At 37.3% G+C, this 27,505-nt stretch overlaps 2 protein-coding genes across 6 annotated transcripts in view; one reads left to right on the forward strand and one right to left on the reverse strand.

Annotated features, from left to right (window-relative positions):
- DIS3 (DIS3 homolog, exosome endoribonuclease and 3'-5' exoribonuclease) overlaps window positions 1–15,646 on the reverse strand; it is an 18,525-nt gene extending 2,879 nt beyond the window's left edge. Inside the window, exons 1-17 of the mRNA XM_041471230.1 lie at window positions 15,292–15,646; window positions 13,445–13,602; window positions 12,426–12,619; window positions 12,240–12,313; window positions 10,974–11,141; window positions 9,876–10,040; window positions 8,847–8,960; window positions 8,616–8,753; window positions 7,439–7,585; window positions 6,572–6,688; window positions 5,672–5,773; window positions 5,020–5,084; window positions 4,827–4,911; window positions 4,086–4,213; window positions 3,544–3,630; window positions 2,739–2,895; window positions 901–1,115 (exon numbers count right to left, since the gene is read on the reverse strand). Of these exons, the coding sequence (XP_041327164.1) occupies window positions 901–1,115; window positions 2,739–2,895; window positions 3,544–3,630; window positions 4,086–4,213; window positions 4,827–4,911; window positions 5,020–5,084; window positions 5,672–5,773; window positions 6,572–6,688; window positions 7,439–7,585; window positions 8,616–8,753; window positions 8,847–8,960; window positions 9,876–10,040; window positions 10,974–11,141; window positions 12,240–12,313; window positions 12,426–12,619; window positions 13,445–13,602; window positions 15,292–15,537 (2,360 nt within the window). The 5' untranslated portion in view covers window positions 15,538–15,646. The remainder of the gene's footprint in view (window positions 1–900; window positions 1,116–2,738; window positions 2,896–3,543; window positions 3,631–4,085; window positions 4,214–4,826; window positions 4,912–5,019; window positions 5,085–5,671; window positions 5,774–6,571; window positions 6,689–7,438; window positions 7,586–8,615; window positions 8,754–8,846; window positions 8,961–9,875; window positions 10,041–10,973; window positions 11,142–12,239; window positions 12,314–12,425; window positions 12,620–13,444; window positions 13,603–15,291) is intronic.
- Window positions 15,647–15,663: 17 nt separating this feature from the next.
- Window positions 15,664–27,505, forward strand: part of PIBF1 (progesterone immunomodulatory binding factor 1) — a 104,973-nt gene continuing 93,131 nt past the window's right edge. Inside the window, exons 1-6 of one of the 5 annotated variants that reach the window (XM_041471234.1) lie at window positions 15,665–16,223; window positions 16,796–16,880; window positions 16,975–17,111; window positions 17,797–17,897; window positions 19,679–19,877; window positions 24,830–24,949. In XM_041471234.1, the coding sequence (XP_041327168.1) occupies window positions 17,076–17,111; window positions 17,797–17,897; window positions 19,679–19,877; window positions 24,830–24,949 (456 nt within the window). In that variant the 5' untranslated portion in view covers window positions 15,665–16,223; window positions 16,796–16,880; window positions 16,975–17,075. Of the gene's footprint in view, window positions 16,224–16,795; window positions 17,112–17,796; window positions 17,898–19,678; window positions 19,878–24,829; window positions 24,950–27,505 lie in introns of all 5 variants that reach the window. The other 4 variants (XM_041471235.1, XM_041471232.1, XM_041471233.1 and 1 more) reach the window with 4 other exon arrangements.

The following is a 27,505-nucleotide window of genomic DNA, read 5'->3' on the forward strand; positions in this document are numbered from 1 at the left end:
TGCAGAGCCAGAATACTGTTACAATATTTGCTAAGATAAATTCTTTATTGTGCCAGAAAAAGAAACAACACTGCATTTTTGGACTAAAGAGTGATCTTTCACCATGGCATTTTATGCCAATCCTTCTCCCCTTTCCCATGAAATTAGACAAATTTAGTGTAGAATAGCATTTCAATGCCATAGATCTGCAAAGCATAATCACATTTGAACTTGTGATGTAACTTATTAGAATTTCGGCAAGGAACATTTTAATACATCTGGTACTTCAGCGAGGAACTTTTTAATACATCTGGTAAGAACTAAAATTTACCATTTGGACTTCTACAAGTTCTACAAAGTATCCATATAAATGCCTAGAAATTTTAATCCACATCCAAGAGATTTCACTTGAAATGTTTCTAAGGAGCATGATAACAATTATTTTCTTCAAAACTCAGTGACTTCTTGGTCAGACTAAAAAAGTAACATACTTTTCCAAGAAGTATGATTTCATTGCATGCAACAGCTGCCAATAGCAAGTTCCCAGCTACCAGTGTTTTCATATGGAAAATTCAGTCTCCTAAAAATTTAAACAGTTCCTATCTCAAAAATGACTGAGCAACTCCACCTCAGTCTCTGGCTAAGACTACTGCTGACTGACCCCCAAGTGCGTTTCTATGCCAGACATGTGCATTAGAGATGTATTCCTATTGTATTTTTTAAAAAATGTTACTAAACCCTAGGAGTTGTGGGCTGTAAACCTGGGAGTGAACATAAAGATGGACTGCCACATAAACCACTGCTGTTTCAACTGAAATCTAATGCTGAACAGAAACTTTTTTTTTAATGGAAAACATCACCATTTCTTCACAAATAAATCACTTATTTCTTTTCTCTGAAACTTTTGTAAAATACAAGTACCTTCTAATAGGCGAGGTAAAGTGAGTATAAATAGGTGAAGCCAAACCATAGTGATGAAAGTCATTATCCATTCCCGAGCAGAAATAAACAGCTTGCATCATGCAGCGAGTGGCCAAAATTCGCAGCAGTGTGTTTAGGTAGGGGAATGTGGGAGATTCAGCTTTGTCTAATGATTCAGCTAAAGCTTTTGCTGAATCTGTCTTAATTTCCAAATTCTGAAAGGAGAGAAAAAAAAGAAACAAAAAAGGTCAAGTATTACTAGCAAATATTAAGAATATAAAGAGAAATGTAACAGCTAAATCTAGGATAATCTTAGCAACTGGCAAAGGTATAGCACCTAATAACATGATGGAATGCTAGTACTACAAAGCAAACAAACAAAATCCATCCATGCACAGGTCCCTCCCTCATTATTACTAATGCACAATGCAAAATCAAAATGCTGAGTCAGTAGCCTAGAATTCAGAAAAGACAACTATTCTGAACTAAGAAATACTTTATGCCAGTATTAATGAGGTTTTATTTCCTTTGGTTTTATTCTTTTATCCCTTTATTAAATCAGAAAGAATGTAAAAAAAAACCCATGTATTTATGCCACACAAAGATTTTCATCCAAGCACAAGGTAAGTAATTGACTTTATGGTATTTCCTCTGCAATATTATTATAATGTACAGTTGGAAAAGTAAAATGTAAAACTAGTACTGTGTATGACATTTTTTCCCTGTTTGCCAGTGCTCTCTGATAAAATTCAGGTAATGTGAAAATATATAGTGCATTTTTAACTTCCAGAAACACCAGGTAAATTTCATCACATGATCAGCTGAATGCTCTTTCCATCACATACAGCACTGACAATTAAGTATGATCCAGAGATCAAATGATGCCTGTATTATGTTAAGATAATTGCATTTTTATTAAAAAATGTATAAATACTAAACTAGTATATATAGTATATTTAGTATAAATACTAAAAAAGCATATTAATTCCTAATTGTGATGGTTGTGTCAAAAGTAGTAAAAAAGCCACCTTGGTTTAGTGGTAAACATTAAAAAAATGTTTACCTATGCACAGGAATTTAGCTTTCCAAATAAAACAGTACTAAGAAATAATCTTCAGAACACAAATTAAATCATTATCATTATTCCAATTTTACAGCAGTGGAAAATTCAATGGGCTAGGTTTAAATTTGTCTATTTATGTCATACCAAGAGAATCTGGAAGTTTCTCTCTAGACCTTAAGAAAGAAAAAAGGGGTGGGGAAAGAGCTGAAGGGAAGGGAGATGTGAATGTACATCACAGTAACTAAAAAATTGTAAGTTAACTCAAAAAAAATATCCTTAAACTGGAAAAGTAATTTTTTCTGTTCGGACTCCTTAATTAAATTAGACTTGTTTCAGGCTAAATAAACCTTAGCTGATCTATGGAGAAGATGGAAACTCTAAACACATTTTCTTACTTCCTGACTTTAAGAGAAACATGTTATTTGATGTGACTGATCAATTTTTAAGTATATCAATAATGTATGTGATTCAAAGCCAAAATCTGTCTCAAAAATCACATGTGAATTGGCGAGGAGAAACATTCACAGCTCACAAGTGCTACAATGTAAGACTTAAGAGAGTGGTATGTTTCCTTTACCTAAGAAAAGTTTTAAAAAGCACAAGATTCTTCCTTTCACCTAGAGGTACAATTATCCTGCTACAAATACCGGGGATTTCAAAGTGTAGCTGATACACTTTTAAAATACTGCTTTCTAGCCCACATGTAAGTGGCCAACCAGAGATAAAATACAGCTTTTCATAATTAATTCACTTAATTAGCATGGTAAAAACTTGCCTTGGACTTTGCAGCCTTTACAAGGATGTCGTAATTTGATGGGGGAGGAGCAGGATGTTTCCGGAGCAAGGCAAACTCTGGGAACTCATCATAAATTTTTTGTGCTACAGAAATATTTGCAAGCAACATGAACTCTTCAACCATGGAATTTGTCTCTCTATCAAGGTAAACATATTATATTGTTAGAAAAGCATTAGACACTTACTTTGAGTGCCTAATGAAGAAATATTCCACCATCCTAACAATGTTACATAATATTAACTAGTGGTTTTGAACATTTATACAAGTAGGCAAGCAATTTTAAGACTAATAACAATGCTTATAAGCTCCAACTACCGAATCAGAAGAAAAAAAAAATCCTGAAATATTCTAAAACGTTAAAATCAAGAAAAATGCTCATTAACATGCCTGAAAAAAACAGATAAACCTCCTGACTTCTTCCTACACACATATGAAGTGTAGAGTTCAAGACTCGCTAAATAAATACTGCAGTAAAATAGAAGAATTCTCTTACTGAGGATCAGCTTGACTGAAGAAGTTGTGGATGCTCTATCATTGGAAGCATTCAAGCACAGGCTGGGTGGGGCTTTAAGCAACTTGTCCAGTGGGAAGTGTCTGGGCCCATGGCAGGGGGGTTAGAATTAGGTAGGCTTCCAAAGTCCCTTCCACCTCAAACCATCCTCTAATTCTATGACTGTCCTGCACTATTACGGGAACTTTGTGCAACATTAACTAAATGTTGCTACTTAAAACATGTCTTTAATTCCATTCCTACTATGAATTAACTAACAAATAAAATGCATACTTAAGCTCCTTAGTCTGCAGATCAATAGGATCATGAGTTTCACTGTCCATGTGGAAACGAACTTCTGGTGACGCAAGTGTCAGGGCTCTGCAACACAGTAAGTGGTATTAAAAAATTACAGTAAAGCAGAGAGAGCAGCTGAGCTGCAAGCCTGTAGCGTCATCTGGGGTTACCATGACACTATAATTTAAAATTGGCAGAAATTAAAAATAAAATTGTGGAATTAATGTTCAAATTTACAGGAAATATAATCAAATGCACAACACAGAAGCTCCTAAAATTTCAAATGCTACTCTCTAGTTGTGCTTTTATGACTCTGTGAGATCCATATTGATTGATCTTGTAAAGAAAAGATTAATATCCCAAATTTATATATTTTGGGAAATATGGATAAGCATTCTTATGCAAATCAAAGTGGCAAAATACTTCTCTTTCACAAGATTTTCACTAGAAAAATGGACACAGAACCATAATATATTTTGACAGCAAGAACAGTCAAAAAAAAGGTGGGGAAAAGGTAACAGGCACACTGCATAGCTTACCCATTATCAATTCTTTTCTTCTTCAGGATTTTTGCTAATTTGTTTAGTCCACGTAAGCTGGTAGTAATATCATCACTCATAGTTGCTGAATCGATTCTCATCTGTGCTTCAGCATAGGTAAGAGAAGCCTTGAAGAGGTTAAAAAAACAAGACATTATGATACATGATTGAACACTCTAAAAAAAAATCATTGTTCTTTCTGTCTTGCAGAATGTGCAGCTTGCTGTCATGACTTGCTTCACAATAATACCAAGCTTTACATTCAATACCTAAATGCCTGTTATTCACAAAGAATAATGGACAAATGAGGACAGATCTATGAAAGATATTAAGATACACCAGGCATTTACCGTGGGTTTGTTTTTTGGTTTTTTTTTTTTGTTTTTTTTCTGATTGTATGTGTTTTATACATTGGAAGTCTAATTTGTAGATATGTATTGAACATCTTGAACATCCACAGAATCCACTGAATTTAACTGATTAGCTGGTACATATCAGCCATGTCCTATATGCATCATACACACAGTAACTGCACACATAAACACTTCACCCTCAGAGACTGAGAAGAACACTGAAGAATCAAACATTTTCTTTATTTTTAGTATTTCAGCAACATTTTCTAATTCTAAAAAAATATAAATCATTAATCAGAAAAAAACTTTATCAAGTCTGTTGATCATTGTTTTTATAATACAGTGTACAGCTTTTTTTCAGAATTATAGTAATATTTACATTACTTACCTTGGAATTAATAATACTCTTTGTAAATTTGGTTTTTAGAATTTCAGCCTTATGGTTCATTTCCCATATGCATGAAAATGCAAGCCTATGAGAAAGAGCGAGAGAGAGAGAGGGGAAAATTTGTTAAAATCCCTACATACTACTACTACAGTAGTTTCTTGCCAGGATCAAAGCATGGATCATATCCATATACCTGTCCACATTAGATCTCAGAGAGCACAAGTTGGAACTAAGTAGCTCTGGAACCATATCAATCCTCTGCAAAGTAAAGAAAAATAAGTTAGTATTTTAACTTCCTGATTTTTATAATGTAATAGAAGCTTGGAGATAATTTTTTTTTTTGGCCAAAAAAGCTCAGATTCTTTCTCAGAAAGAAAAAATAAGCCACTTTAAAAAAATTGATTCCAAGATTCATTTTAGTTACCATCTTTTTAGTACCAGTGATTTCTGAAAAAAAATCACGGTCTGGAAGAAATAACCAGGACTAAATCTACAGTGTTAATGAATGTAAATCATAGGAAGATTCAGATATTTAACAATCACAAAAAACATAAGAGTCAATGGAAAAGGCAAAACCAGGCCACTTCTTCAATTTCAGATTGGAATTAAAACAGTATTCCAGTTTCAGAACCACATGCTAATATTGCTTCAAACCAGAGCTGAATGGGATATTGTCCAGATAGTGGCTTTTAAAAGATAAAAGAGAAAATAATTGTCTTAGACAAATTGTCTACTTTATTTTTCTCCTTAGTTCAAAGAGAATGTCTCCACTCCCAAGAACTAAAAGAGGAAAGCAATGAAAATCCAACCACTTAATCATACAAGAAGCTGTAGAAAGCAATTACTTTTTCACACAGATACACTGTTGTTCCTCTTTTTACTGACTCCTCATCCAAAGCATTTCCTGGGCGAATAAAATGACTGACATCTGCAATATGTACACCGACCTAAAAAACAAGCATCACATTATGCACCTCATGAAAGAGAAACAGTTTTCAGAGTGAAAGAAACTTTTCCACATTTTTACAAACCAATTTATCCATTCCCAGTTCCTTTCAGCAGCTCCCATATTTCATAATAAGAATAGTTTAAACCTATCATACTGATATTAAAAAAGTGAACAGTTGCAGCAATTATTCAGAAAAGGGCATTTGTACATTTAAGAGAAAGTTATATTCATGACCAATGCAGCTTTTCTTTAAGGGCCCAAATAAGCTCTTTCATGTTCTTCAAGACTCACTGCAAATTTGTTTTTGCTTTTCTGTTTGCTGGATTTTCTAGTCCGGCACACCCTACTATTACAATCTGACTGAATCACATATAAGGGAGTAGAGAGCTGGTGTTAAGCCTGTAGCTTTTTACCACTTTTTAAAAAATAAAATAGTAACTCCACAGGCACTACAGCAGTAGCATAACTTTTTCTTTTTTCATAGTTCTTTATCCTAGCTGTAAATATCATTGTTTATAATACTTAGCTAAAGCAGTACATACATTTTACATTAAATTCTCATGCCAAATGAGGATAAAGCAGGGTGAATTTAGAAGACACTAAATTCCCACTTTTGACACTGATCTGATGCAAACCAACTCCCTTTTTTTATTACCATCCTGCAGCTGTGATGCACCAAACACCATTAATTTATTTATAACAGATCTGGAGCTTTGCATGTGTCATTTACCACTACTGCACTGTTTATAAAATAAAGGAAGAAATAAGTAAATAAATGACCAAATTGATACAATACCTCTAGATTTCCATTTCCTATTTCTCTACAATGTAACGCATCATCAATATCTGTACAACCAGGAGGATCAACACTACAAACATTCAGATGCCTTAAGTCCTCCCTGTGTTTCATATCCTGAAATTTAAAAGAAACAAAAAGTTGTTGTCAAGAACACCTTCCTTTTCCAAGTAAAAATGATCATTTGAGAAAGGCACATCATGTAAGATTTTCCCAGCAACCAAGTATTTTCATGTTTATTTTGTTTTGGGCAGTTTGTTTTGTGACAAGATCAAAACAGATATGCAGAAACTACAATGATAGAAAAAACAACACAGAACATTAAGTACTAATTTTTTTGTTTGTTTGTTTTACAGAAATGAGGAAGAAAATCAGAACACAACCATAGTTTCATCACAATCTCAGAATTAGCAAGGTGAGGAATTGAGATTTTTTGGAAGTGAAATTTTGACTGATATCCAGCTGAATGACTTGTCTTGGACATGATTGCTCTGAAGTCTAGCTTCCTAAGGCTTAGATGTCTAGACAATTGAAAGGAACTGCACACTTTGGAAGTATCTATCCTTGCAAAATAGCTATCTCTCTCCTTTGCAAAAAAACTTCTTTTATCTTTATATTCTTTAACAAAACCTGCAGTATCATCTTTATCTTAAAATATTTATCCCCAACAAATGCAGTTTTAGCCAAAATGCAAAAACTTGAAGAGGTCTTGTTTCCATAGGAAATCCAGCTGAAAGTTCCCACTAAGACAGAACAGTCCTAGACAACATTTCTCGTCTGTTTCTGGTGCATTGAGATATTCAAGAATGTCAGTTTGCACTGAAGGGGAAGGCACAGTAATTACTACAATCATTTACAAATTATTACCTCTTCTGTAATGCTCCATGGCATTTTTGGTAGGAAACTAAGGACAGCCTGGGAAAAAGCCTGGTGAGGGACATCATGTTCAAGCAGAAGAACTTCTGTCTCTGTCTCTTTATCTCCAGCACTTCCCAAATTCTTTACAAAATGACCCTGAGGAATAATACAGGTACATACATACACACACATATCAAGCAATACCATTGGTCCAAAAGTAAGTATTTAAGAACATTAACCCTTAGGTTATTCTTGTATTTAACTACACAGTAGAAGCAATTTTTAAATTTAGTTCATTTTTTCATCTTTAAGAGAAATTTAATTTTAAACATTTATTTGATGTCGTAAGTCTGAACCAAGTCCATCCAGACTCTTTTCTTAGAATGGGTCTAAATTCTCCACAATTAAGACTCAAAAATTTATAAATGTAACATTTTTGCAGGAAGGAAAAACACTGCTGCAAAAGCAGCAGAACTAATACACTCTCATTTCTCTATGGGTTTGCCTTGTGCCACACATCTCACACCCTAATACCACATCAACTCTGCCTTCTTCCTCACTTCTCTGCAGCAATGCTGTCTTTGTCTTAATGCTTCTTCCATATATCCCACGTTTCCTTCATTTCCCTAAACTAGTGGGAGACACCTGTGCTCTGCTTCAATACAAGCTGTGCATTCCCACAGGAGCCACTGGAAGACTCTTCAAAACCTGGCTAGTGTTCAATACAAATGGAAGGCCGTGTCCTCAGTTTCGCACACAGCCTCTGTTATTTATGCTGAACTTTTAACTACTTTTACCCTACTGGCAATTTGATTGCATTGGGTGCATTTGTCAAATATCTGCTAGAGCAGTGATTGGTACGTGTGAATGAGCAAAATCAGAGCAAAAGATTCGCACTTCTAGGAATCCAGACTAAAGTCCCTGGTCGATCTGTACAAAGCACCTTAAGTTCACTGCAGAACTGGATGAGTGAACTTTCTAAGTATGACAACCCCATAGCTGGTTTTAAGTGCAAATTAAATCATTTAGGGACTTCCTTAATTTACACCATCAAATGGCACTCAAAGAATTTAAACCTCATTTCAACACTGTTTGCAGTTACTAAGTGTTGCAGATAAATATTTTACCTAAGAAACAAAAAAAAATTCAGGTAGTTAAAAGTTCAGAAGAAAATGCCTAAACTTACATTAGGATACCTGGAATTCCTGGGCCAACCATCAATAGCAACAATTATTCTTTGCCCTTCCAATGTATCTGCTTGTCTGGTTTCTATTCTAATGCGAGGAATTCTGCGATCAGCTGGTGTAAACAAATGGCGCCTTGCCTATGAACAACCAGAAAAAGGAACAATTCATTTCCAAATAAAGAATAAAAACCAATCCTGCACTTAGAGTAAGTAAGCGGATTATTTCCTCACCTCTTTGATCTGTGACTTGGAAAGCATCCCACAATACGGCCGCCAGTTTCGTTTTATAATGCCCACTACTCTTCCCGTAGGCCTCAGCATGTCCTTGTTAAAGGAAGTCTTCAGCTGGGATAACACAGGTTAAAAATACAAAACAGTCTGAACTCATGTTCGACTACAGTAGGTAACTTAAAACTTCGTAGCAACATTTTGTAATTCATTAAAAGGACACAAATTCTATTATGACTTTATAAATAGAACCTCCTGTGCCTCCCTGTGCTTTGCATGACTTTTAATATTTTCAGTATGTGATATGACTGAAATCACATCAGTATGTGATGTCACTTAGCAGAGACAGCTGGAGAAGACAGCATTCTGCAGCCTTTTTCTGCTGTTCTTCATTTTTCTGAAAGGATGTCCATGAAGAAAACCCAAACAAATAATATTTTCCATGTCATTTTACAATTAATTTTTTGGAGTCCTTTTACACTACCTGAAAAATTCTCCAATGATTCTCCACATAATTATTAAAAAACATTCCCATGAAATTTAGTGGAAAGATAATAAGTGGATTTTTGAAGAAATTATTTTCTTGTACAGGACATACATGCATGTGCAGGCATGCACATTATGTGGAATTACTTCAAGACCCAAAAATATTTTACAAGAGGCTCCATGTATTGCCTATAAAAGGTGACTGTCAGCATGATACAACACCTACTCTAACAAATCCTAATCTGCATATCAGTAATTACAGATTTACATTATCACATGACTACCACTCAGTAACTTTTGGATTCATTATGCTTAATAAAGTAACGTGCGAATTCCTAGCAGAGACTAATTGAAAATGATCCATTTTATCCACCATCATGTATTTAACACAACTCGACAACTCCAACTGAGTTTTATGATTTCTGTATTCACAGAAATTCATTTTATAAAGAGGATATATAAATCTAAAGCCCAACACTCTCAGGGTATGACAGATTTCATCTCTTTTGTAACACCACAGTTAAAGAAAAATTATTTCTTTCATACAATGTTTTCTTTCTCCTCTTCATTTTCAATGTTCTCTTCATTCTGGCCGTCATCCTGCAAGACCACTGAGGATGGTGCCACCCATTCATCTTTTGCCAACAGCTCCACAGCCACAACATCTTCATGAATTGCTCGGTTTAAATGTTTCAGGCCCTGTACAATTATCTGGATTTTTTTAGAAAACAAAATGGAAATGCAAATATTCATGATGATGAAAACAGAAGACCCAAATCTAGAGCAGTGTAACAGAAGAGTAAACATGTATGACAGGCTTTACATTCCAAAGAACATTTTAAAGTATGGTTGTAATGCACTATTTTCCTCTGCCAAGGTTTCTTACAGTACGGATGATCTTATTTCAAGATTCCAATTGCTTCTGTAAGAAATATGTTTTCCCCCTAGTTTTGGGGGTTTTTTTAAAATTTTTTTATTATGTCAGACAATCCTGTTTTTGCAGGACAGTGAATTCCACATACTGCTGAGAAAGAGGAATAAAAGAGAGACAAGAGAAGTACCTCTAGCTGCCACAAATAGGGAGGGAGGAGACAACTGCCACTCCTTGGAAACAGTGTCCGTACAACTGCACCAATTGAGAATCCAGCAGGCAAACAGATGGACTAACTGCTGGGTGGGAAACAGCCCATCTTCCCCCCACCAGGCAGGAAAACAGCACGAGGAAACAAAGCAGGAGAACCCCACAAGGGCTCATGACTGTTTTATTCCCTGAAAATTCTCCTTTACAGTTGTTCCTTTGTCTTTCACCATATATTTCAAACTGATTTTAAAAACTGTTAAGAGGTCAATTGAAAAACTATTAACAACCAAGATTCATCTTTATTTTACCAATTACTTTATCAAACTGTAATTTTAAATACATTATTCTTTTTACCAAAAAAAAGCACAGTCAGCATTTCAGCAGTCTATATCCATACAAATCAAAAATAAAAACAGCAGCACAAACATCAGAAAAAAACCCTAGAGGGGGAAAAAATTACTAATATGCTCCATTCTAACATATGCCACCATGAAATAATTAAATTTTAAGTCATTACTAAGGCTAGGTAAAGTTTACTGCATGGAGGTAAAATTAAAACTCACCTCTTTGTTTTCTTCAGCATCTCCATGAACCCAAACAGTAGCTTCAAGATAATTCTCTCTGTTTGCCCTGTATGTTCCTTGGAGATAAATACCAGATTTTATTCCTTGCTGCAATTTGCTAAGAGGAATATGTTCTGGGAATATTATTTTTCCTCCTTCTATTTCTTTCTTTAGGAAAAAAGAAAAACAGGAGAGGATATTTTCAGTATTTTACATTCATGTTAATTTCAAAACCGAGCTCTGGAACACGACACACTGAAGCTAACAAACTCTCTAATTGTAACTGTGTGTAGGTATGAATATGCACAATAATAAAAAAACTATTATTAAGCAGTACTTTTTCTAATGAAGCATCAAAACCATAAAAATGTGGCAATTCTAGGAACTTTTCTTATTTTCCTGCAGTTACTTAAAAACATATTGCACAATTTTATGTTGATTTGGATGTAGTGACTAAACAGATACTTAACAAAGAAAATATTAGCATAGTAAAGAGTATGGCACATAGCGTATGTACTGTAAGCTACAGGAAACATTATGAAAATACATTATGTAACCAAAGTTTGGAGCAGTCAGACAATTGCTTACACCTGAATGATCTACAGTTAACTGCTGAGAATACCTGAGCCCTCCTTCTTCCCACTCTTGCACAGAGCTCTATTCTGTGAAAACTAACCCTGATGAAACTAACTTTCCTATTTTTGTGGTGAGTGTTCAGCTATATCAGCTGTATGTGAACATATGAGTCTTGATTCTGATAAACACAAAGCACAAGGAAGTAGAAGAGGATGTAGGTCATATTTGAGCTGCATTTATGTCAACTTAACTAATAACCAAATGAAAATGCTCATATTTGAGCTGCAGCCTGCATTTATGTCAACTTAACTAATAACCAAATGAAAATGCTTTTGATAAATAACTTAACACAGATTTTTCCAGCAGACACAAAACAAAGATCTAAATGGTTTGCAATATATTTTGTTTTCATTTTGCTCTTTTATTGTTCTCATTTTCACAATAGTTACCTAAAGCAACTAGCTTTTTACAGATAACAAGATACATACTAACAGGCATATAAGCAGAACTGAAAATGGCTGCAATATTTCCTTTTTACTTTTCAGTTGTCAAAAGGTTCATTGCCAAAATGGTAATGAAGTCCAAACTCCTTCTATTCTAAACTGATGCCAGTACCCTGACATATATGCAATATTATACTGCAAGCCATTTGTTATCCATTCATTTTATAAAAAGAAAATAAAAACATACCCCTTCATCAGATACACAAGCAAGACGATCTACAAGCTCAGGATTAGCTGTCAAGCTTTTTATATACTCCTCACCTACAAAAGCACACACATAAATATTTAGGCAAGAGATGCATAGGATTTCAGTATCAAGTGATTGCTCAGTTTATTTGTGCAATAAGTTAAACACACATACTACTTCACTTACATGTATAAGCAGTTATTCCTTCCTCCAGAGCTTTCTCTTTATTAATTCTGTCATTTGTTAAAAAGATAACTTGAATCTTTTCCTCATCCTCTATTTTCTTCAAGTGTTCATTGTACCATTTCACTGCTACACGAATGGCTCTGTCATTGCGGTCATTAGCAGTTTCTCCCCGCTTCTGCTCTATGTACGTTTCCCTAAATGAATTTTAAAAAGAAAAGGGAGTGTTTGACAAACCAAAATAAATCCCAGCATCTATCTATACTTAAAATTTTCAGACAAACAAGATCAAGACAGGCCAAAAGTATCATTATTGTACCCATTATTATAAAGTGTGCAACACCCACTAGGCCACTGAAGGGCCAGGAGACACGAGTAAAGGAAAAAAGGAAGGAAGTGTTAATTTCTAACACAACTTCCTCACAGACAATTGAAGAGGTTTGCATTCAAGCTGTCAGAACTATGGATTCAAGATTCCTTGAACTATGATAATGCAGTATTGGAAACTAGTTGTGAGTACAAATAAAGGCAAATTAATTGCATCTCCATTTCTTCGAGCTTTCTGTCACTAACTGAATGGATTTTTGAATTCTGCTACAGACTAAGCTGATGATATTGATAAACCATTGGCATATGTTTAAAATTAAACATAAATTTAAACTTGCCTAAAATGGAAAATCAGTATTCTATTACTCAAGATAGCAGTGCTGTCTGTAAAGCTTATGCAATGTTCTAACCCCCTTACATAATATACAATACACATAATATATGTATATTAATAATATACATAACATAACATTATGTATAACAATATACATAATATATGGATTTATACCAACTATGAACAGAAAAGCTCCTGGAACACCAATTACTTCCAAACAGGATTCCTTAGAAATATACAGTTTTATGACACCAGTGTTATTTTTCTTCCAGTCCACATGCTCCAGTCTTGTTCTCCACTTTCTTTTACTGGATGAGTTATGGATCAGCAAAACTTTCTTATGCCCCATTGCACCTCTTACCTGTGATGCTCATTGGTGAAAGAATAGAAATGTTTTTCTGGGTTTTGAATCACGTCCCTAATTCGTTTGTACACTGGCGCACTCCGATTCCTGACTTCCTGTAGGACTGTCTGCAGCACAATGACATTCTTAATAACAGGATCTTCAAGGATATCGATCTGAGGAACAAAATAGGAATGAATCAAAATTGTTGTTAAATTCTATCCAATAACAGCACTTGAAATATTTCCTTGGCTAATACATGAAAAGCTAACGTGAATAATGAGTGGCTTCTTCTGCCTTCTTCCCCTCACCACTGGGAAACTGAACAGTGTATGAAGTTGCTTTCTCCTCCTTCTGGGAAAAAAAGTCAAATAAGATTTTCCAGCCTCTTTGTGATCTGAAGATAAGGACTTATTCTGACTTCCAACAAATTTGCCACCAGTGTGTGCAGAATTCCAGACAAATAGAAGGCCAAGTACACTACAAATTTTGCCAACATAAAATGGGTTCCTATAAAATTTACCCTTAGTAAACAAAATGCAACTACGCACAGTCCGATGGAAATCTGATGCAATTTACAGGCTGCCTGCCTCTGTGAGGATTGCAAGCCATAAAATGGTACCCAACTATGCTTGCACAGCTGGTGTGCCTATGCATGTGTGGGTTTGAGTTCTCCAGAAACAATCCCACTGTTAAACTGAAATTTTTACTTCCATGGAGTCAAATCAATGGGCATTCTGCAAGCTGCTCTTCGCTTTTGAAGACCTTTTTCTTTTTTAAGGAATTTTGTTAAAATTTTCAGCACTTTTCTTTGCCAGCTCCTGACATCAAGACAGATAAACAAATATACCCTAGAAATCCATGTAATCTGTTGGGGGAAAAAGATGGGAGCTTCACTTCCTAACCTCGTGGCAAGAAACTGTGCAAACCCACCTGCAAAATGAGACAGCCATAAGGCTCTAGTGGGCATAGCTAAAAGAATAAAAAAAAATACCAGACCAAGCTCCTGTGAACCTGATGTTTACATGACCTGAAAGATTTAGAGCCATATTCACAGGAGAAGAAATCCAGCATTATTATATGCATAAGCTGAAGCACCAGGCCAAGTCTTACTGTGGCAAAACTGTTTCAGTTTCTAGGCAAAACCTTTCCCCACCCTTACCAAGGCTTCCTAATCCCCACTTCTCCAGTTCAGCTCAGCACACCCCGCTACATTCTCAGAGCATTCTATAGGACACACATACAAATTTCATCAACAAGACACCAAGAAATCCATTTGTGAGAAGCTGAAAACATCCCTTGACCTGCTGTTCTGGGACGAAATTCCTTACAACTTTTGGGATCTCTGCTAAAACATAAGTGTTCCCCTCTCCAGAGTACTCCATGTTAGAATTCATTAATTAGTTACAGTCTCCGATGTGTGCACAGGGCTGTTTTACCTTCTACATAGGTATTCAAAAACAATGAAAGAAAAAATTTAAACATCAAGCTTGGGAATTCCTCCCAGCCTCAGAGTTTACTGTCTGCCCTGCTCAGACCCAATTCTCTGCACAGCTCTTCCGTGCTTCCAGAGTTATTTCTCCTCAGGAGCTGGCCGAGAAAGACAAGGCTGGACAAGGCAGAAAGACCCAGGCAGGGATCAAGCAGCCAGAGGAAACACGGGAGGAGCCAGGCCTGCAGAGCGCTGTCAAACGCAGCTCTCCAGAGCGACGGGAACTTACATCCACAGGGATTTAACAGGGCCGGCGCAGGGAAGCCTGGAGCTTCCACATGGAGCCCGGTCGGGCCCAGAGGAAGGCAGCGGCGGGCCCTCCCCAGGACGGAGCCGGCCACACCGTCCGTCCGTCCCTCCCGGAGGCGCTCACCTGGTGCAGGAGCAGGTTGGTGTCGGGCAGCAGGAAGTGCGGCCCGGGGCAGAGGCTGCTGCCGGGGCCGCTGGGCCGCGCCTCCAGCCCGGGCGCGCTCCCGGTGCCGGTGCCGGGCGCGGCGGGGGGGCAGAGGCGGCACGCGGCGGCGCCGCACGCGATGTCGTCGCGCAGGTAATGCTCGCGCACCACCTTCACCACCGCGCCCGCCCGCGTGCGCTTCACGAACGTCCGCGAGGTCAGCATGGCGCGCGGGGGCCGTGGGGAGCGCGAGGCCGGCGGGAAGCGGCGCGGGAAGCGGGAAGCGGCGCGGGAAGGGCGCAGGAAGCGGCGCCCCGGTCGCCGCGGTGATGGCGTGGCGCGCGGCCCCGCCCCCGCCGCGCTGGGGGGAGGCGGAAGCGCGCGCGCGCGTGTCGTGCCGCCGCTGCCCGGAGTGTGTGGGGCAGAGCCCGGGACTGGCCCAGCCCGGGCTGCTGCTCCCCAAGCCCTGCCGCTGCTGAGTTACCGCTTGGGCAGCTGCCCAGTGCCTTCCGCAGCTCCGGGCATCCTGCGGGACGAACAGTATATCCTCTTCCCGAGTTCCCCCCAGCTGCCTTGGGGAAGGAAGGCGGTGGTGGCGGCCTCGGGAGGGCAGCCCGGCTGTCGCTGGCCCGGCCTCCGAGCGCGGCGTCTCCTCTCCCTGCTGGGCTCTGAGCAGCGCCGTCTGTAAGTAGCAGCCGTGGTCTGTGCCAGGTGGTTGTAAAGTCCGTGTGGCTGCTGGGTCAAGCAGCCTGGCAAGAACTGTGCAGCTGCTGCTGAGAAGGCAAAGGCCGGCGAGGTTTGAAAGGAGCTTGTAGCTAGGTCGGGCCCGGGCTCTCCTCCCAAGCACCCAGCCGGAGGACAAGAGGACAAAGCCTCAAGAAGCACCAGGGGAGTGCAAGGTTGGACATCAGGTGAATTTTCTGAACAGGGTGATTAGGCAATGGAATGCGCACGGCCAAGGGAAGTGATGGAGTCACCATCGCTGGAAGTGCTTAAGGAAAGACTGAGTACCATGGTGGAGTTGACAAGGGGATATTCAGTCGTAGGTTGGACACGACGCTCTCAGAGGTCGTTTCCAACCTATGTGATTCTGTGATCAAGGTATTCCTTTATCATTTACTCCAGTAAGTCGTGTTATGCCTCTTATAGGGCGTTGTATACCCCTCGTGGGTCTTGGGAGTTTTCAGTGCATGTGCTTTTGACAACATGCATATATTTTTATTTAGCTATACCATCATGTATCTAGTAGCCTAGATTCACACTGGTGTTCACACTAGTATTTAGGTTATTGTAGTCAAAACACTTGATAATGATTGTTCAGGGAGAGGGTCCTCAAGCAGCAGCCCTCCAGAGCTTCTCAAAGTATTTTTCCTGGTTGGAAAAAAAAAAATGTTCATGTGATACTGAGTGGCATTGCTTGCTTAGTGGTCTAATGTGGTGGTTAGTTTTTCATAATGACATTTGATTGTTTTGATTCTTGCAGTTGATTCTTCAAGAGGCTCATCTCAAAGTATAGCTTAAAAAAGCTTTGCGAATAGTGGAAGAAAATGTCACATAAAAACTCTAAGGTAATCAAGAAAGTAAACATTTCTAGCTCCTTGGAATCTGAGGATATCAGCTTGGAAACCACAGTACCAACTGATGATGTTTCTTCCTCTGAAGAGAGAGAAGGTACTGTAAAAATCACTAAGCAGCTGATCGAACGGAAGGAGTTGCTCCATAACCTTCAACTGCTTAAAATAGAATTATCGCAAAAAAACTTGATGATTGACAACTTGAAAGTTGAATATTTGACCAAGGTAAGTAGTCTTTCTCCTTCCATTATATAATCTTTTTGTGAATTTGATGCTTTTAGAGTATGATAGAAACTTCTGATAAGAATTGATTTGAATTATATGAAGGAGATCTATTTAGTTGATTTGGGGATTTTCTTAGTGTGTTTTGTGTTCTTTCATGAGAAGAAGGGGAAACAAAGATATAGAAAGCTTCACTGACTTCAAGTCATTTTGCCTAAAAATAAGTAAGGGAAGATGTAATTAGTTTTACCTTTCCTAAACACATTTTTTTTCAGAAATGACAAATAATTTTGTTACTTATGTTAGTAGCATAACAGGACTTTGAACCCGAACTTGTGGAGTACTAGGACAGGTGATCTGAATTCTCTTCAATGCTTTGTTAATGAAGGTAGGGATAGAGTATACCAACATGCTAAGAGTAGATTTTTTGTGTACAGCTTGCACGAGGATACGTAAAATTAAGAAAGGTGTTAAAACATTGCCACATTTGTGTGCAGTTCATTTTTGTAAGTCTGTATCATATTCTGAAGCCCTGGTGTATTTAGAGGTCTTCTTGGACAGCCATTATTGCACTGCCCACAGCATTTGAATCCTCATATTTTTATTTCAGCTTCTTCTTTTTGTAAAGTATTTTTCAAAAATTAATATGATAACTTATTTGTTTTATACTCACATTCTTTATATTTAGATTGAGGAGCTGGAGGAGAAGCTTAATGATGCAATCCATCAAAAGCAGCTGTTGTCTTTACGACTGGATAGTCAGTTGGCATTACAGCAAGAAGATGCCAGGTATGGGGGAAGTAAATTTAAGAACTTCATCTTTAACAAATTTGTGAATTAATTTCAGTTTGTGTAAATAAGTTAGAAACAGATCATTATTAGTTGCAGGAATAGGATTTCTTTTGCAGATTATATTAGTGTTTTAATTCTAAAATTTGAACTTACATATTTAATTTGCATATGAGTAAATGAGAATTCAGTTCTCACTAGCTGAAGTTTGTGGGCTTGGTTTTATGTTACCTAAATTCAAAATTTAGTAGGAAGAGGTAGTAAAAGTGTTCTTAAAACCAATAAAGAGCAAAAGGACTAGGCAGAGGTGACAGACTTTCCATCAGTTTAAACAGAATTTTTAATAAATGCAGCATAGAAGACTTGGGAAAGGTAAGTGCGTAATGTTTAGCTTTTCCCATTAGTACTTCCTATTTTCAGAAATGCTTTTGGCTGAAGATGTAGCAACTCACTTTCCATGTTGTTTTTATGAAATACTTAGAGTCAACCTGAAAAATAGGTTGGCTAGCAGGCTTCTCCAAACCAATTTGTCAGTTCAGTATGACGTGTGAGTTTTCACACCTGTGAACGAAGAGCATTATTACACAGTCTCATGGTAAAGCAAAGCTTACAGGATGTTACTACTTCCAAGTCCTATTCTGTAGTAAGGCTAGAACAGATTTAGGGATGTGGGGCCAGACCTGTGATTAGTTCCAGCAAAGTCTTTCACCTGGGAGCAGCTTATGGTCAGAAAAACATTTGTCACTCTGTATGTTTAGATGCACCAAAGTGGAATATTTTTATGCTGGCCATACTTGAGTTATCTAAGGAGTGCTCAGTAAAAAGATACTGATGTGCAAACTGTTATTAATAGGCATAAAAAAGTTAAACTACTCTTCCCAATCTTTTCATTAGTTTTCTTGTCAGTCTTTTACTTAACTTTTCATTCTCACATAATGGAATTGTACACAGCATGGAGTGCGTCCTTCTGTGATTGCTTTGATGACCTTAATGATCCTGTTACCTGTACCCTGCCAGTGGGGTAGATGTTGCCTTGTAGTACTAGTTAGTATTTTTTATTCCTTTTTAAGTAATGCAGAAAAGACCACATTTTAAAGAGTGATTTGTGTATGTTTTCAAGAGTTGTAGCTAAAAATAAAAAAAGTAGTTTAGTTGTCTTTGATTTAAAGAAAATAAACACTTCTAAGCATCATGAACTGATGTGCAGTTTCTCTTGCTGTATAAAACCTTATCACTGATGATAATAGTAGTATGATGTTTTAAGGTTGGAAGTAAGTCTGCTTATTCTGTTGTTTTTTTAATAAAGGACTCCAACTTTGTATATTACAGCAGTTAGAAAATTAAGGGTTGGTGTGACTGTGCCTGTGCTGAAACTTGGTAAGACCCAAGTGATTTACCAGCTCCTTGGGGTTTGTGTGGAAATAGATTCTACTTTTTCATGTTTTTAACCTTTTAATTGGTAAATTAAGTTTAGTTTGTAAATTCAAGTCAGCATATGTGGAGATTGTCTATCCTCAGATTGAGCTTTGTCTTGTCAATGACTATAAAGTGCTGAGCTGCTGCCCGAGTTTCTCTACTAAGTTCCTGGCTTTTTATATATACTGTATCTAATATGACTGTTTAACCGTGGTGGTATACATTCTGGCACTAATTACCTAATCTTCGTAAATTTTTCCCTCTACAAAATGAGCAGAATTGACTTCTTTGCCAGGGTGTTGTGAAGCTTTGTCACTTGTGTTACTCACTACCTGATATCTTCTGTTTTCAAATCCATCTTGAAGGAAACATCAGGCTCTAATGAAGCAAGAAATGGAAACTATTTTATTGAGACAGAAGCAATTGGAAGAAACAAATTATCAGTTGAGAGAGAGGGCAGGAGATATCCGTCGTAGCTTGCGAGACTTGGAATTAACAGATGAATGCTATGAGAAGCTAAAGTCTCTTCCTGAAGATCAGCTTTCTATCCCTGAATATGTTTCAGTAAGTATTGGGTTTTGTATTGGTTTAAAATATAACCTGTATCTGGCTGGGACAGAGTTGACTTTCTTCTTAGTAGTCTGTCTTGCTATGCTTCGCACTGGTGGTTGAAACAGTGTTTTGGCTATTGCTGGACATTGCTTGTACAACATCAAGGCTTTCCTTTTTCCCCATTCTGCCTCTCCCTGCCCCAGCAAGCTATGAATGGTCAGGAGATTGGTAGGGGACTCAGCTGGACAGCTGACCCAAATTGGCCAAGGTAATATTCCATACCATAAAATGTCATACTCAGCAGCATAAATAGGAGGTAGAGGAAGAAGGAGGAGGTGGGGGGTGATGGCTTTCCAAGGTGGTTATTACTCAGGGGCTGGCTGGGTATCAGTTTTGGTCAGTTTCCCCAGTTTCTGGGAGGTGATGAGTTCTTTTCTTTTTTCTTTCTTTTTGGCTTTTTAAGCTCATCTCTCTTTCCTTCAATAATTGTTTAGAAAACTTGACACCAGAGTTTTCTTGCTTTTGTTGCCTTCTTCTCACTTTCTCCTGCTCCCAGCAAGTGGGTGAGCAGCCATATAGGCTGCTGGGCAGGCTCAGCCCATCCCATGCTGTAAATTGTGGTGGGTTGTGGTTTTTTTAATCTCAGACTAGAAATAAAGGACCTTCAGAGGCAGATGTGTTTCTGGATCTGTCTGTAATGACTGGGTTCCAGTAAAGAGAGGAACCTTTTAATTTCTAATTCTAATGTCTTGAAAGAGAGTAGAACTGCTGACGTATTTGAAGGAGGTTAAGCAGATGGGATGTTACAGTTAAAATGTGGGCACATATTGATGATATGACATACAGCAGGCTGAAAAAAGTAATTTGAAACTTGGTTTGCCAGAACCACAAGCTGGGATTGCACTTGCAAACATCCCTTACTTTTCTCTTGTGCTTTCCATATGTCCCTTTCCTGTTTGACTAAATGCAGGAGACAAAGTGTACCTTAAAGTGTACTTTAAGATTCATTTAAGATGTTTGTTAATTATGGCTTGTAGGTATGTGGAGAGGCCACCATGTACTCTTGTTTGCAATAAAAAGCCCATGGGACGTGTCCAGAACATCCCAGCTGACTTATGAGAATGAAGAAGATTTACACATGTAAACCTTAATTCATCAAAATAGCATTGTACTTATCTGTAGAACTTGTTATTAAGGAAGTTGTAAATAATACAATGTTAAAAACCTTAGTACATTTGTTAAGGTGTAAGTGCTACATGAAAGAATTCTCTAGATCAAAGTCATGCTTTACTGTGCTCTAGATATGTACAGAGAATTAAAATTTTTCACCCTTATCTAAAGGATGTTCTTGTGAGCCTCTTTTAAAAAGCTGGGCTTTTGAAAGTGCTAGGAAAAGCATATGGCTCTGTGGGATAAATAAGAACATATAGCTTGGGTACTGTTAGGTTATCACTACCTAGCTCTCTGCTGTACCCACTGCCCTCTGTAAAAGTATTTGACGGGGTTTTGTTGATTCCTGTATCACCATGGTTGAAAAAACCAGACTTTTAACAGAAACTGAAGTCCATGTCAGTGGATCTATTGAAATTGGTGTGCAGGAAGTTCAGAACTTCAGGAGTTGATTGACAGTCAGTACAAAAGACTCCGTAGCCAGGCAGGGTAGATACCAGGAGTTAGTAACCTTGTCAGCTGCTTTAAGTGAAGCTGTCACAGCACAATTTAGATTTAATTTGTGAGTAGAAAATGGCTATCAGAAAGATGTGAAATAGGAGAGATGAATAGCAGTCACCTTCTACCTTTAACCTTCTGTTCTTTTACTCTTGTGTTCAACCAGTTAATGTTATTTTTATCTGTGACAAAAACTCCTCTACTTAAATGTTAGGTGAAGCTCCTCTCTTCTTCACACATTACTTTTTCTTTTGAAGAAGTCATTTTTAAACCTTTTCTTTTTCTGGATAAGGCATTCTAAAGATGTACTGTAGTAAAGTGCTATTTTCTACTTTTTTCAACTTCTTTTAGCAGAGGATTAGTGTGAACCTAAAAGTATCAGTAAAGCTTGGTGGTTGTTTGTTTATCGTTCAAGTTATGCAGCTGCTACCGATGCTGGGAGGCTACAGAGCTGTTTTGCACGTCCTGTCTGTGCATCCATTTGGCTCCCAGAGGCTGGGGAAAGGAGTTGGAAGGAGCTGGAAGGGAATGCTGTTTCCTGCTTTGCTTGCCTCAGGAGAAGTTGGACATTTTTAGGCAGTTAAAATTTCTGACTCCAGATCTGTGTGCAGACTAATAATGTAGCCCACTGATGTTAGGGTAAAATTTTCCTTGTTGAGATAAGGGTCCTGCTTAGACAACTTGAGCAGGAAATTTTCAGACTTTTTTTCTATTTATTAGTAATAAAACACTGCCTTGCAATTCTCCAGGATGAAAGTAAACATGTATATAATGCTTAGACTTTATTTGACACCAGGTCTACTGGACAAATAGCAGGAAGAACTTAAATGCAGATTTTGTATATACTGTAAATTTGAAACACTGGAATTAAAGCAAATATGAGATGTTTTTCACTGTTCTTCCACAAAGGGGTGCAATAGTGACATGTTAGAACAAAGCCTAGGTAATGTTTAATGCTAATGATGACAACTGAAAAATTGTATTTTGCACATCTTTCTCTTAAAATCATAGTTTTTTGTTTTGACCTTATGTGTAAAAATTCAGATTTTTGTTCTGCCATTCCTGAGATGTTTTTAGAAACAGTATATGTGAAATTTGAAAGTACTTCAGGCTGTTAAATAGTTCAGCTGCTAAGCATCAGTTCAGTTTGTTCAGTAAAGTGAACCTCTTGTGTACTCCACTGTAAAATATTTTCAGCAAATTTTTAAAAAATTATTTCTGCAAGTTCTGTTTGAACTGATTTTAATTGCCATGTCTTTCAGGTATATCATTTTGCTAACTGCAGCTCAGTTGCTGTTTGTGTAAGAAGGCAGTTAACTGATGCAACTGCTTTCACAGAACTTCAATTGACAGAAGCCGACTTTTTCAACCTCCCATTTTTACCCACCCATTTTTACTTTATTCTAGTTGTCCATAAAAAGTGGTGGGCACAGGCTGAGTTTTTTTTTTAATTGCCTAGAAAGTGGTAACTGTTTACAGCACACCAGTATAAATTTGTGATTTTTAAGATATGCAGTTGTTTCTAAAATCCCTTTTAGAGTAAGTTTAGTTTCTGCTGTATTGAATTGGCAAGAGGCAGTGTGTGCATTGACTGCTGGGTTACATGAATGTTTCTTGGCTATCAAACCAGCTAAATAGCAACAACAGTTGAACTGCTATAACCTCAGCCTCATCTCATGCATTCATTTGCATTTGCTTATTACCATGTAATGATCTTTCCTTGGGAAGGCTGTGTAAATACATTTATCCTTGATACCTGTATCCCATGTAATCTTGGTTTCTACTGGGAAATCTGTTTTATGGTTGTTGTATTTTGGGAAATAATTGTGGTGTGATAGCATAAGTTTCCTAGGGATATTGCAGTAAAAATAAAAGAACTTACTGGAAAAGCAGGTGTGGTTAAAAAAAAAAAAAACCACAGTGCTTTAAATAGTTATCAATTAGGGATAATCAAGGTTACTTTTTTCTTAAGAAATGACCAATTGAATCATCAGATGTTACAGTTAAATATACTAATTTTTCAGTCATGTTGCATGCTTGCCTTATTGTATAAAGCATACTACACCTGTGTTTACATTGCAATTTTCTATGGCTTCTGTGTTTTTAGAATTGTATGCTGTCAATTATATGAAATATACCTGGAACTTTTCTCTGTCTTCTGCTGTTTACAGGTAGCAAAGCAGAGATCTGTCTTCCTTCTGCATGGAAGTGCAGTACAGCTTGCTCTTGAATGCTTACTTAATCTGTCCTTTCTTGTCTGTATTTCTTCTTTAATCATATATCAAAGAAGGCATTAGGGATGGAGGGCATGCAATAGCTTTTGCATGAAAACGGTGCCTACTTTTTTATTCTTTTCACACACACCCCCAAATGCAACATTTTAAGGTATCAAGTTAATCTGGGAATAATAACCTCTGTGTACGTGTATGTGGGTGTATATCAAAAAAGCTCTTTCTTCTTTGTTTTGTCTCTTTTTGTTTTTTAATACTGGCTTTGTGGTTTTACTACTGTATTTTCTAGTCTTTCTTCTTGATCAGAAGAAAAGTTCTGAAAAAGTTTTATGGATGTGAGACTTGCCTGAGACAGTGCCTATGACTAGCATGGGGGAAGAGAGAGGAGTATGCATTACAGACTTTAAAATTTTTTTAATCCTGTTAGAAGGTTGGATTTTTTGCTCTTAATTTAGCAGCGTCATGTCTATCAGAGCCTTAGTTTCCTGATGCAGTTGAATGCCTATACTAGCATGTTACTGCTGGAGGTGTGTGTGGAGGGGGTGTCATGGTTCTTCCTGGTTATGTGCTGTTCCTGCTCCCTCTACTTGCTCTTGCATTTTTCTTGGTGCATACTCAGCACACTGAGCTGGCAGAAAACAAAACAAACCAGATTTCTCATTTTCTACACACCCCATAAAAATTTATATTGTCCTGGGGGAAGTTAGCAAGTTAAGTTGGTTATTACTAAATAGGTTTTGGGTTTGTTTGGGGTTTTGCTTGGTTTTGTTGTTTTTTTTCTCTTTTTGCCTGTTAATCAGATAGGCTCTAGATTTGGCACAAGGAAGTGCATGGGGCCATGTGTCCATTAGCAACTGTATTTTTTTGATTGATCAGCCTGAGTGTAAGCTGCCTTAGTTGTACAGCAATATAATCTTTACCTTTTTGGCATGCCCTAGAAATATTTAGTAATAAAATTTACTAAATTATTGTCACAAAATGTTGAGCTGATGTGTTTTTAGGTTTGTAGTTTTACAGTTGCAATTTTGCTAGTTTCTACTTTGAATATCTGTCTTGTTCTTCTAGGTCCGATTCTATGAAGTAGTCAATTCCTTAAGAAGAGAGCTAAGTGATCTACAAACGAAAAGGGAGAGTCTGACAGAAGAACTAAGTGGGTACAAATCCCAACTAAAGTGTCTGACAGAGGTCTGTACTCCTTAGTTATCTCAGTTCAGAAACTGTGAATATTGTGAAAATCTCATTCTCCAAATCATTCTTCGTGTGTAAGGTAGAAAAGCTTTTTTGCTGTATAAAAATTACTGCAAGGAGAAGAGGGCAGGGAGGGAAAGAGGAAATAAGCTATATGTGTCCTTGTATAACAGCTAACTTGATCCTATGGCTATCCTGCAAGATTTGCTCATGAGTATTCAGGGTAGTCTCTTACCAGCTGTGTTGTCCTTTCTGAGGGCAAGATTTCAAGGTGGGGATGCTGGAAAGGGGGTCTGCCCAGCAGCAGCTGAAGACACCGTGATGGTTCAGTGTAGAGTCTGTGAGATGGGGATGTCTTGGTAGTAGTTTGTATTTTTTAAAGTTCTTTGGAGTTGCATCTTCTCTGTTATGCTTCTCAATTCTTTGTATTTTAACTTTCGTATTTGTTTCTGTACTAAAGAAAAAGATAATTTGATTTCATGTACGATATAAACACCAGCAGCAGAGAAACAAGTGATATAAATACTTTCAATTTTTATTTTTAAAGAGCTAAGGAATTGAAACAGTATAAGGAGTGTGGTTTTTCTAATGTATTTATCAATATTTATATTATTCTTGGTATGTATATAGCTAGGGTGGTTTGTATTTTAACTTAGTTCTGCATGGGTCTGGAGTTGGGACAAAAGTTTCAGGTACTCAAGGTATATTTATCCAGGTCATGGCTAGTGGAGACTTAAATTACACTGTCATTTTACTGCTTCTGAGAATATGTTTTAGTTATTGCCTTTTTTTCCCTGTGAAATTTGCTTACGGAATAATCACATGTAAGGGGAAATTCTTTATATAAGTTTATCTTGTGAAATTCATGTACTTTCATTTCTGATTCTGATTGAATTAGAGAAAGTAGTCAATAAAATTTATGCATTTATGTGCTTCAGCATTATTCTGTGTCACCATCTCTGGTCATAAGTGAGATTAAACTAATCCTGTTAATTTTTGTCTTGCATAAGCGTTTTCCTTCACTGTACATTTAATGTGCTTTGATTTAATAAAATTGTACAGGAGGATTTCAGCCTTTGAGATTTAACTGACATTTATTACTTCTGCTGAAGCAAATTAACAAGTCAGTCGATAACAATAATTAAAGTTGTGCTAGAAACATTTTTCTTGGGACATTGATCTTTGTTTGATACAGACTTCTGATTTTGTTCTTTTTGTACCACATGGTGGCAGTATTCACCTTGATGAATGAACCTTCCCAATGATGCATTTCTCAAAGTTCTAAGTGTGCTGTGCTTTGCTTTTCTTGTATGGAGAGTCTTGAGAGTCTCTGTTCTGATTCTGGCAAGTTCCAAATTTTACTTTGTGACTTGCTGAGTGTCACTGCAACAAGGTACCTCAGAAAATAAGGTAAAAGGAGCATCATCAGGATGTAAGGGTACTTTAGAATCTCTAACGTGGTTGCTGCACAGGAGATGACATACCTATACATCTCTTGCAGTTTAAGAAAAAGTGATTTCAAGTGTACTGCTGGGGTAACCTTTTTGAGCTCTTCACTAAGGTCACGCTTTTTTGCAAGGAAATTTATCAGTAGGAAATAAAGTTTTGTTCAGAGTCTTACCTAAGCTCTTACACTCTTTCACTGGACTTTTTTTTTTGTATTCCAGTAGTTCTTGTTTTTCCAGGTACTTGAAATATAGTTGCCGAAGTTTTTTGCCTGTTATTTAATAATTTATACTCTGCAAATCCTTCTTCTGGGTTTCCATACAGTATTCCAGAAATTCTAAGTTTTCTATAACCATTGGAATATTTTTGTTCTTTGTGTAATTTATCGACAAAATCTGTTCTGAGTTTAAAACTTCTTTAGGAAACTAGTAGTACAGAAGTTTGAAATACAGTCATCACTGAAGATAAGACTACTGGTTTTTGGGTTTTTTCTTTTGTGAGAATAACCTACTTCCTCCAGTAAGAATTCCTTATTTTTTCTACTCTTTCAAGATAATTAAGGCTTGTCTTAATGAGTTTCAACACAGGTTTCTTCCTTCTTTTTGGGACATAGGAACAAAAAAATATGCTTAGGCCAAAACTTGGGGAGGAGGATTGTGTTGGCTTTTCTGGTTGTGTGTGGCTGACAGACTAGGTTTGAGCAGGTTTTATACATGTACATATTCACCCTGAAATAAAGTAATAAGAAATAGAGACAGTTTGTTCTAGACTCATAGGAAAGATTATCTAGCCAACCAAGAATTGAAAAAGTTGGAAGGAAAATTTGAGCTTAAAAGGTTTAGTCAATTTAGGAAAATTTAAGTGTGGAATGAATTCATCATGTAAGACAACCATGCTCACTCTATAACTTTGTAAACTTCGCTTGGTGTGCTGCTGCTCTTAGCCCTTAAAGGCTGTTGAATCTGTAACACAGACCCAGTAGAGTAGGGAGCTGTTTCTGACAGCTGGTAGCAGAAAATGGCTTGTGAAGACTGATTCCTAGCACTGGAATGTGGTCTGATAAAGGATGTTTGTTATTCTGCTTTCTGTTTGTAGAGTGATCAATGT

The sequence above is a fragment of the Pyrgilauda ruficollis genome, unplaced genomic scaffold, assembly GCF_017590135.1.
Source record: "Pyrgilauda ruficollis isolate IOZ18807 unplaced genomic scaffold, ASM1759013v1 scaffold26, whole genome shotgun sequence".
Lineage (NCBI taxonomy): Eukaryota > Metazoa > Chordata > Aves > Passeriformes > Passeridae > Pyrgilauda > Pyrgilauda ruficollis.